Source organism: Drosophila willistoni, assembly GCF_018902025.1.
Source record: "Drosophila willistoni isolate 14030-0811.24 chromosome XR unlocalized genomic scaffold, UCI_dwil_1.1 Seg144, whole genome shotgun sequence".
Taxonomy (NCBI): domain Eukaryota; kingdom Metazoa; phylum Arthropoda; class Insecta; order Diptera; family Drosophilidae; genus Drosophila; species Drosophila willistoni.
In genome coordinates, this window is record NW_025814057.1 from 2,353,688 (window position 1) to 2,365,452 (window position 11,765).

The 11,765-nt window shown below is 37.4% G+C and overlaps 1 protein-coding gene across 2 annotated transcripts in view; it reads left to right on the top strand.

Moving 5' to 3' along the window:
- Positions 1-11,520, top strand: part of LOC6639051 (BAI1-associated protein 3) — a 63,207-nt gene extending 51,687 nt beyond the window's left edge. Inside the window, exons 7-13 of one of the 2 annotated variants that reach the window (XM_047012003.1) lie at positions 43-373; positions 2,639-3,160; positions 3,220-3,693; positions 5,101-6,490; positions 6,574-6,820; positions 6,895-7,011; positions 11,500-11,520. In XM_047012003.1, the coding sequence (XP_046867959.1) occupies positions 43-373; positions 2,639-3,160; positions 3,220-3,693; positions 5,101-6,490; positions 6,574-6,820; positions 6,895-6,986 (3,056 nt within the window). In that variant the 3' untranslated portion in view covers positions 6,987-7,011; positions 11,500-11,520. Of the gene's footprint in view, positions 1-42; positions 374-2,638; positions 3,161-3,219; positions 3,694-5,100; positions 6,491-6,573; positions 6,821-6,894; positions 7,164-11,499 lie in introns of those variants that run through there. The other variant, XM_047012002.1, reaches the window with a different exon arrangement.
- Positions 11,521-11,765: the final 245 nt, after the last annotated feature.

Here is an 11,765-nt window from a genome sequence, read left to right on the forward strand (position 1 = left end):
CCCTTCATTAATGATGCACAATTTCTCTCTCTCTCTCTGTAGGTTTCTCGGATCCGTATTGCATGCTGGGCATTCAACCGGATGGTGATGCTGGAGGAGGTGGTGGAGGTGGTCCGCCCGTTTCGCCGCTGCCGCTGCCGCCGACACCACGTGCTCTATCAGCGGACATGAGCGGTGGCTTCGATAATAGTGCCACAGACTCGCCACCGCATCGCAAGCATAGCTTTCGCTTGAGCTTCAAGCGACGCGATGGCGGCTCCGGTCGACGGGAGCAGCGCGACTCGCTGGGCGGACCTGTCCCAGCCAAGTTAATCAAAGCGACCAGCATTAAGCCGCACACACTCACACCCAAATGGAATGAGAAATTCAAATTGTAAGTGAAACGAATGAAATTTCTTCTTCCTGACCCATTTAAATTCAATCACGCAGCAATTGTTAGATCACCCGCTAACCCCTCCCCGCCACCCAAAAAACAAAACCGTTTAGCAGGCAGCTAATGCCCATTTAGAAGAGGAGAAGGAAAACGAATTATTCAATTACCAGACCATACAAATGGCAGCTGCGTGCTTTTATAATTTAACTAAAATTCTTGGAATTACAATAGGCTCAAGCTCGAACTCCTCGATACAGGGATACTTCATTTACGCCTCATTTGCCTGATAAATGTTTTCTTTTCCTACTGCTGCTGCTGTTCTCTGTTCTTTATTAAACACTTTGGGTAAATTGTAAACTGTGTGAACTTTTGCCATTTGATCTGTGTCACATGCTTAAACGATTTCATTTCCCAAAACAATCCGTCCTCAGTCTCCTCTTCTCTTTCTCTCTCTGTATTAAAAAATGTTATGCATAATTTACGTTCAATATAGAGCAAAATGATGGCACTTTAAAACGTAATCGTAACCAAAACCGAAACCGTAATGAAATGAATCCAATCGTCTTAATTGCATCATCAAATTCGTCGAAAAAATGTTTTGCCAACGAAATTTACGATACATTTCTAATAAAATGTCATAAAAATGGCAAAAAAAAAAAACACATACATATGTATCCCAAGTATCCCAAAGGTACGAACGAACGATTGAATGAACATAAAATGTCATGGAAACGATCTTCTTTATGGGCAGCATATAAAAGATTTCATTTAGTACTTTCTGGAGACACTTGATATATCTCAATTTGATCTAATATGAACAGAATATTTATTGAATGACATGATAAGAGCAATTCATTTCATAAATAATTCTCTAAATCTAAAAATGAAGGCGACTAATTGGTTAGACAATTGCTTAGTTAAGTTTATTAAAAACGTTTGTATAAACTAAATGGTTTTTTGTCTGAAGAACAAAATGTTAAAAGAAAAAACAAATATACATTGACCATTGACTGATTGCAAGTAATTTGTTTATTTTGAAATCGTAAATAACAATAATCAAAAGTGACAGAAAAACGAGAGAAAAAATGACGGTGGTGATGGCGGGTAAAATAACAATTTATATGCAAATTTCATTAATGAAACAAATCGTGAAGCGATTTCCATTTTTATACCATACACCCATAGGGTGAAATGGTATATTAAAGTCGCCAAAATGTATGTAACAGGCAGAAGGAAGCATCTCCGACCCCACAAAGTATATATATTCTTGATCAGGATCAAAAACTGAGTCGATCTAGCCATGTCCGTCTGTCCGTCCGTCCGTCCGTCCGTATGAACACCTAGATCTCGGAGACTATAAGAGCTAGAGCCACCAAATTTGGTATGCAGTCTCGTGTAGTATGTACGCTTATCGAGTTTGTTTCAAATTTTTGCCACGCCCCCTTCCGCCCCCAGAATTTACATAAAACTGTTTTTCTTAAAAAGTATAGCAGATAGAAACATCAAATTTGGTTTATATACTCGTTTAGTTAGCGCGCAGAAAATAATTGTTCCAACTTTTTGCCACGCCCCCTTCCGCCCCCGGAATTTACATAACTCTGATTTTCGTAAAAACTATGACAGCTACCGACATTAAATTTGGTATGTAAGTTAGCTTAATAGACGCGCAGATATTGACTATTTAAAAATTATGCCACGCCCATTTCCGCCCCCGAAAATTAAACAAAACTGATTTTCTCGAAAACTAACAAAGCTAAAGTCACCAAATTTAGTATGTATATTGGCTTAGTATGCGCGCAGAACACATATATTTTAATATGTTGCCACGCCCACTTCCGCCTCCATAATTTAGAAAAAACCGATTAGCTTTTGCAATTTTTTGACCATCGCGATCAAATTTGGCAGACTAATAAATCTTATCTATTTCTATCAAACTACCAAATTTGATTGAAATCGGACTAGAAACATACAAAATATACGTATGAACGTATTTTGCTACGCGATCCATAAGGGCAGAATTGGCCGTTGGCTAGTGGCGGCGCTAGAGTGCTTGTGTGTTTGTAGAGTGAGCGAGATAGCAAATGGTATGAGGCATGTTAAAACAATTTAGTAGACATACATTTGGTTTTCGAAATTTTAAATATTTGTTTCACCTGGTGTATGGTATACCCAAGTCGGCGAGACGACTTACTTACTTCATATTTTATTATATTTGTGTAACAATCTCCATTCCATTCACATTAATTTTTTTTTTTGGTCATTTAGCGACATCGATGACATCAATACGGACACCTTTCACTTGGACATTTGGGACCATGACGATGAAAGTTGCGTCATGGATGCCGTTTCGCGTTTAAATGAAGTGCGCGGTGTACGGGGCTTGGGTCGTTTCTTTAAGCAAGTTTGCCAATCGGCACGACAGGGATCTCAAGATGATTTCCTGGGATCTGTGAATATACCACTTGCCGATATACCCTCCACTGGAGTGGATGCCTGGTTCAAGCTGGAGGCACGCAGTCAACGTAGCACTGTCCAGGGTCGGATTCGTCTCAAGTTGTGGCTCTCGACGCGCGAGGATCGAGGCGGCAATGCCGGCACCGAAGAGCCCCATCATGAGCAGCAAGTCCATAAAATTGAGCAATTGCAATCGGTGTTCATGCAACATGAGGTGACCACCCATGAGCCATCGTGGACCTGGTGTGGTGATTTACCTGGCCCAGCATTAACCATACTACATCAAACGGCAGTGCAGGCTGATCTCTCCGATTTACATTGTGCCATGGCAAGGTAATTAAGTGATGTCAAATGTTTTGTTTCATTTGTCCCTCTGATTTTCGTTGTTGTAGATATGTGGCTGCTGCTCATTTGAATCGAACCACGCCATTAGATCCGAAATTTTTACATCGTTTACTTAGCGATGTGGAGAAACAATGGAATCAACCCAATCAGGAGGCTCTCACTCGTGATCTAGAGCAATGGCTGGCCGAGGCCATGAATGGTTTTGTGGAACGTTCACTTAATCAAATACGACGACATCGGGATATATTTCCAGCATTGAATCCACCATCATTGATACGACTGGAATTCCTGCTGCGTTGTCTCGGTTTATTGGGTTCGATGCGTGCTTTTCGTGCCGTCTGCCCGTTCAACAAAGGCGTTCGTGGCGAAGTGGTCAATGCCTTGCGCAAGGGCTCCATTATGTGGGGCCAGAATGTTTTACGTGAATCGCAGTGTTTGCCCAATCCATTATCGAATTTTGTAACAACATTAACGGCCGATATCCAGCTGGGTCAGACCTACTATCATGCGCTCTTCGACAAGTGAGTATCGGTTGGGGTCCCCACTTTTTTTCACTTTTTGGGTTACCTTTGTGTGTGTGCTCCTGTGCACTGAATTAAATATGTTGGACACGTGTCGCACATAAAACACGCTGCACCCCATTTCGTATCCATTCCATTCCATTTCTCCAATTCCTCAAGGGTCGTCTGACTGGGCAAATAAAATTTACAAAAGCAGTTTAACAAAACAACTAGAAAACTTTTGTGAAAAGCAAAATAAAAAATAAACAAAAAATGAAGATGGTTTACGCGAGGTTCAGGGAGGACGACTAGATGATGTCCCTCGTTCCAATAGGTTGCCATGCGAACTGCATTGTCGAATGTTGCCTGACCCAATTGAATCGAAACGAACAAACGAACCAACGGACGAACGAACCCACGCAAATGGCGTCATTTTCCATTCCAACTTAGTAGCAGGCATCCATTTTGGACCCTTGGGCAATGGGAGGGGAGGGTGGGGGTGGGGGGGGGGATGTCTGTAAACAACTTTACAGTTGTCGACTCTAATCATTTTGGGGGGCCATTTGTCAATTGGTCAAAGTCATAAACCTCATTAATGAGGGGCCACAAATTGGTTGTCATGACAGACCGACCAAAAAAATTCCCCTCCCAAAAAGAGGAGAACTATTTAGTAAAGGGGACTACAAAAATGACTAAACTAACTAGCTGAATTCTTGCTGATTGCGTATCAGTAGCCTTATCAAAGTCAAATTCAAGCATCAATCGATTATTGGTTTGATTTGATTCAGTTCAAATGAAATTAATTAAAATTGATTTCAAATAACAGGTTTCAGCTTTCGCTTAGCTCTAATTCTCCTTAATGCTTTCAAATGTGTTACATCTGTTTGTTATGTTAAATGTAAATTTGATATAGACAAAGGACAAATTCCCTTTCCTTGTTCACATCATATTCATGTATGTATGTATATATAGACAGTTGCATGGGTTCTTAGAATGTTGTACTTGTGCAAAAATGACTCCCATTTGGACTAATCAGTCACATATTTGCCCCAGTTAGTGAGGCCATAAAAGGGACCTTAATGAGGGACATCAAGTGGCTTACACACACATAAGCCTCAAATTAATTGTGCTGTCATAAAAATGCTTTTCCCCCTTGCCATCCCTCCCATGAGGATGGGGGTAGGCAGCAGCACAAGTTCATGTTGAAGCAATAACTGACAAGGTAAAGAGCCTGGCCAGAGCCAAGCATGACCTAGACGAGAGACCAGGCCAGGCCAGGCCAAACCTTTGAGTGTGTTAAAAGTGTGTTCTGGAATGGTCGTTGACGGGTGATGGGCGATGGGCGATGGGAATGTTAAAAGTTATCAAAGCTAATTGCATCATTTAGAGAAAATTCCTTTTTTTGTTTTTGCTCTTCTTCCTGTGTAGCACCAATGGCATTCAGTACTTTAGCATAATCTACAAACAATATGATTCAATGGTGGGAGATGAGATCTATAGCCGCATGGCTGCTGGCCAAGTGCCGGGCGTACGAATGAATCTCTCACAATATGCTGTACTGGAGGGTGATCAGGAGCCAGTGGATACGAAACCCTTTGAACTCTTTCTGGCCCTGCAGGAGTTCTGTCAATTGAAACGTCATTTATCAGCCCAGCCCCAGCCGCCGGAAAAACCGCTGGCCTTGAGCAATAGCCACGAGTGGTTCATACCCACTTACGAGCGTTGGATGATGGTGAGCAAGGCGAAGGCATTGCAACGGATTCGAGCTGCCATCCGCATGGACGCCATCTGTGAGGGTGAACGAATTGTGCGCTATAGCAGCTCCTCGGTGGACACGGCCAGCACATTGCTGAACATCAAAGAGTTTTGGAAGGTTATCAATTGGCCCGATGAGGATACGGCCATAATGCTGGAATCGCAATTGATTGATGTCGTTTGCTCGGCGGCCATGCACTATTGCGACCTCATACATACGGCTCTGGCGGACAGTGGATACTATGAGCAACAGGGGCCCTTCCGGTGCTCCGATGATATGTGTGTGACGGTAAATAATGTGGAATATGTGCGACGCACATTGGCCGAATTCCGTTCGGATGAGCAGCCGCTTGAAGAATCGGCTGATAATTTACTCGAGTCGAGTTTAACGCATATGGAAAATCGCTGCGAACGTATACTATCCAAATTGGCCCCATTGATGCAAATGTCACTGCAGAAGGCGGTATTCCATTTGGCTTGGTCACCCGACTCTCTGCCTGCCAATCAGGCTATTGTTCCGCTGCTGGAATACTTGGATTGCCATCTGGCTGCATTGAATAGTGCGCTGCTTACGAAAAATTTTAATCGTTCGTTGCGCTTCATATGGAAGACCGTATTGGGGGAAATGTCGCGGCAAATGGAAACGGGCGATGAGACAGATAAGCCAACACATTTTCATAAAAGGCTCTATGAGGCATTGCAATTGCTGGTGGATTTCTTTCATGCCGAGGGACAAGGTTTACTATTGGAGTGCCTCCATACAGAGGACTTTTGGCGCATTGAGCAGAGATTACAATTCCATAAAACGGATACAGAACGTCTGATCGATATGTTCTACATGAATCGTTTGCGTGAACAATTGGTGGCCATTAGTCCGGGGCCGTATGGTTCATTGGCTGTGCGAGCCTATTTCAATCACGATTCGTTATGTGTGGAGGTATTGCATGCCAGAGATGTTGTGCCCTTGGATCCAAATGGTTTCAGTGATCCATTTGTGGTGATTGAATTATTGCCGCGACGCATATTCCTACACTGTATGGAACAGCAGACGAACGTGCATAAGGTAAAACATTCGAAACGAAATCGGACTGAACTGCCATTCAATCGCATTACCTTTTCCCTTTCCCCTTCTTCATTTTTTTTCAGCGCACTCTCAATCCCATTTTCGATGAATGTTTCGAGTTTTCGGTCACCTTAGAGCAATGCCTGACCGAAGGGGCAATGATTTGTTTCACTGTTATGGACCATGATGTCCTTACGGCTAATGATTTTGGTGGTGAAGCCTATTTGGCTCTGGGCAATATACCAGGAGTGGCTGATTATAGCACCAGTGTGGATAATTTCCATGGTCTAAAGCAAATTGAGTTGCCGCTAATGCAGCAAAAGGATAAATGTAAGTAAACGAAGAAGAAGACGACGCATTCGCTTTTATGTATTTCATTTCCCTTTCATTTCGTTTCCTTCCAGGTAATCCCATTTTACAGATACTGGAGCTGCGTTTAAATGATAAACAGGCACAGGACTTTGTGCGCAAACAGAAAGCGCGTTTCATCAATTGATTTTTAGTCGTTGGTCGGTGGACAGGTGAGCGTTTGTAAAACGTATACATACACACACAAACACACACACACACACACACACACAAACACACACACAATTGATTTCTTCGAGTTGATTTTGCAATGTAATTGCTGCTGCTAAACTTAATCATTAATGTATAAATAACTAAAGTGAAACTAAATGTGTATTTTACACTAAATGTAATTGTACCTACTTAAATTTGTAGCTGCTATTTGACAAAGACAAGACTCCAAAAACCTACAACTATTTACCCCCTAAACTCTCCCCCCCCCCCAAAAAAAAAACAAACCCTACTGACTAAAGTATTTTTTTTTTTGTAGGTACTATAAGTAAGAAAAAGAAAAAAAAAAAAAAATACAAACCCCACAAAAAAAAAAAAAAAACCAACTACAAATATGAGAAATTCCAATGGTGCAAATAAAAAGTAAGAAAGCCATTGACAGACAGACAGGCAAATTGAATGAAAAGTTGCTACCAGAGTTTTGTTTTCCCCCCAAAAGAAATGTAAGCAAAGGAAAAATGTGAAATCGCAAAGGACATGGCTGGAAAAGTTAATTGAAGTTTTTATCTTAAGCGAAATTTAATTCGTTCAATAAGTAGAGTTTACTAAAATTTCTATGAATTTAATCGTTTTCTTTGTTGAACTGAACTAGACTAGAAACTTGTTAGTTTTGTTTAACAAGTTTTTAGATGCAGACAAAAGAACAATCAAAAGATGCAATTTTAAAGCTCACTTTTCACCATCAATCATCTTGATGACTATTTTGGATTTGAGTGCCAAATATGAAGATTCATTACAACCAAAGTCATTTTTTTAACCGAACACTTTCAAAACTTTTAAACATTTTTCTCCCATACCTAATTGCCCCCAATAAGTATGCTACGAAAAGTTTATTTCTAAGCTTGGCCACAAAAACTGGACAAAAAAGAACTGTCATAATGTTGCTTAGACGCATTTATTAAAAGAAATGAAAGGCCAACTACCTCCTCCCCCCCTCCCTCCCCCTCCATCCTCCCCCGAAAAAAAAATATTACAAAATATTTGCTAAAGAAAAAAACCCACAAAGAATTGGTGGCAAATTCGAATAAGATACAAAACGATTTACCTGTCTGCTTCAAGGCTATTCTTTTAGACTTTAGAATGCTTATTGATAACTTACATACATACACACACTAACACACACACACACACATTAGATATATAGAGAATTTAACCTAAAGAAAAAAAAAACTATTGCTGAAGAGTGTTGTCGCATAGCTTAAAAGTCAAGCTCTAAATGGAACCACTACTTATACAAACATAACACACATATGTATTGTATGTGTGTGCGCGCATGTGTAAATTTACACTAAACTACACACACACACACAAACATTTTTTGGGTCAATTTAAACGTATATACGATTATGAATATGAATATTAAACAAATTTAGCACACAAACACACACACATACAAAAGATTTCTCACAGCCTAGAAACAATCAAAAGAAACCTTTAAAATAGAGTAACTCCGAGCTTCTTCTGAAAATTCACACAAAACCAACAACAAGAACTTTACCAAAGCCAACAAACACATCAAATATATATATATTAAAATATATCACGCCCAACGGACAGTGTAACTAATACTACAAATATTTGTAAACTATTTTCTGAGCACGGATTTTGTATAAATTTATTAGGGAAACATATACACACACACACACACACACATACTCACACAGATGCTTATAGCAAGACAAAAGCCTTTAGCCTTTTGCTTTTCATATGAAAAATCCGCCCTACCTTGACCTTCCGCCCCCGACCCAAAAACTTTAGACCTTAAACCCCACCGCCAAATATTCTATACCTCTCTCTGTCTGTCTCTCTATTTATCTCTCTCCCACCAAAAGACACACATAAGTTACACCTTTTTGCGCCTTCTTCTCTTTTAATTTACTAAAGAAACTAAAGATTTGTTTAATTATTATATAAATTTATATATACCTTTTTTTTTTTTGGGAAGTTAGTTGGCTTCTACTGTAAATTTTGTACTATATACACTATAAACCATTATATAGATAAACTTTAAACTGTAAAAGTAACAACTTTTTATACCTTTCGCTGAAAGACAACTAAATTTTAAAAAATAAAACAAAAACAATTGCACAAACAACAAAAAAAAAAAAGACAAAAATTACAACAACTACGGCCCAAGTCAAATTATAAAAAAAACAAAAACAAAAAATATTTTTAATATTTACACAACAACAACTTAAAGAACAAGATGATGAAAAAAAACATATGCAACATAAGGAAACTTTCATTATTATTGTTAGTTATGAATGAAATGAAATGAACAAATGTGTGGCATACTAAGATGAAGCATAAAAACTAAAAGAAAAGAAAAGAAAAATAAAATATAAATACACACACACACATACATATTATACATTAACATACATATATATATATATAAACGAAATCAAATAACAAAATAATATCAAATATTTAGTTATTAAGGCAAAATCTCATACCCCAAAAACAAAACAGAAGAAAAATAATAACCGAAAACTGCAACAAAATCTAAAACTATATAAATTGGCTTTGAGTTTTCTTTTACTCTATTAATTTCATCATCGCCAAGACATCGACATATGTTTACATATATATATATTTATATTTTGATATGATCTGCGCGGAAAAACATCGAAGTAGTAGGCTAATTGATCATATGTATTCAAGCTCCAAACTCCATAAAAACTCTTGTTTTCTTTGACACCAGCAAATTGCAAAATGAATCAATCAATTAGTTATTTACAGTTCAGTTATATTGTGATAAGACTATGAAATTTAATAAGTAAATAAAGTATTTTATTGCACTCGAACGGGAATGTGCGGATTTCTAATATAATTTATTGCCAATTGGTTTCACAACTATGTAAAATCTATGAGAACTGCATTGGAGTTTAAGTGTTTTTATTACAATTCGATTCGATTGCCATTTGCTGTGGTTATTTCCTTTCACTTTTCCCCCGCTTTCTTTGTCTCCTAAGCGAAAACGATTTCTTTTAATTGTTGATTTTCCAACGCTTCTCCTTTCTTGGCTAATGCAATGAAAAAAATAGTTGAATAAATCTAAATATATGTATACCTAATAGACAAATAAGCTAAAATACATAAACAACAAGCAAAAGAAACCAACAAACAAGCAGCAAGCAAACTAACAAACAAACAAACAAACAAACAAACATACATACATACATATTAAACTGTGTTGAATGGATATGTGTACCTATGATAATTTCCTACAATAATATATATACATACATATACATATATATCAAACTACAATAAATCGAATCAAATCAAATTTATGCATATTTAAAAGCAGAGAACAAAAAAAAAACCAGAAACTGAAATTGCAATTTAAGACCAAAAGCATTTCCAGCTACAAAATAAAACTTGACAAGGCCAAAAATGAACAAATACCTAAATACATGTTTTATATGTATATATATATGTATGCATATATATATATGTATATAGACAATTGTTGAGTACCCTTAACAGAGCCCTCCTTACATGCATATATACAAAAAGCAAATGTGCATCTAAACATTTGCTATATACAATTAAAGACTACAACAGCAACAACAACAACAACAACAAACAAACAAAAACAAAGCAGTTAGAAGAATTAGTAAAAGACAACAAAAACAAAACAAAACAAAAAAACTATTTTTGAGTATATATATACATAAATATATATATATATATATATATAGACATGTATATTCTGAATATTATATGTTATTACACAGAAATTTGTTATTAGCAATTACCAAGCCAAGGCAATCCTTTATACAGAGATACAAGCAAACACAAACAACAACAACAACAACAAGAACAAATATTTATTAACTCGTTTCTCTCCACATTTACATTTCTATATATGTATACAATATATATTTAATTTCTTTTTTTTTGGTTTATTGAAAAAAAAACCAAACAAAAATGAAAAAAACCAACTCTTTACCGCCGAAAAATCTAAAGAAAATAAACAAAAAAAAAAAAACTCTTTTTTTTTGGAAAAACTTATAAATAATAAAAAGTATATAGAAAACCACCAGAACCCCCCTCCCCCCGTAAAAAAGAACGGGGGTTAAACTCACTTGTGTGCAGGTTCCTACGATCGCAAATGTTTTTTGATCTTGAAACCAAACTAGCAAAACAAACTCTTAGCCAAACAAGCAAACCAAAAACTGCAAAAAAAAAAACTAACTTAAACAAATGAATGTCTGTTTTAAATATTAAGATGCAAATGCAACAATCCCCGCAAAAAAAAAAAAACAAAAAACACAAAAAAAAAACCAATAACAAATATATTATAAATGTAATTTCAACAACTGAAAAAAACACACACACACAAAACTTAAAACAAAGCTGCAGAACAAGAAAAACCATTATCAAATTCAATCAATAAATGTCAATGAATAATTAATTAAAAGTTCTTTTGTTTTAACTGAATTCCTGCTGGTCTAACAATTGAAAGAATGACTCTCCAAGAGTGAAAAAGATAAGGAAGATCGCCCTCAAAGACAAATGTTTTTTATGGGGAATTATTTGAGTTGATTCCAATTCTATGCAGCAATTTTCAAGATATTGGAAAGTCGTCCAAATGCGGGAGAAATTAGATTTGGTCTCTACTCCATCCTTCTGCCTCTATCGCCTAGTTGCCTTAACCCACCTTCCCGTTCGCCCACACTTTATCTCC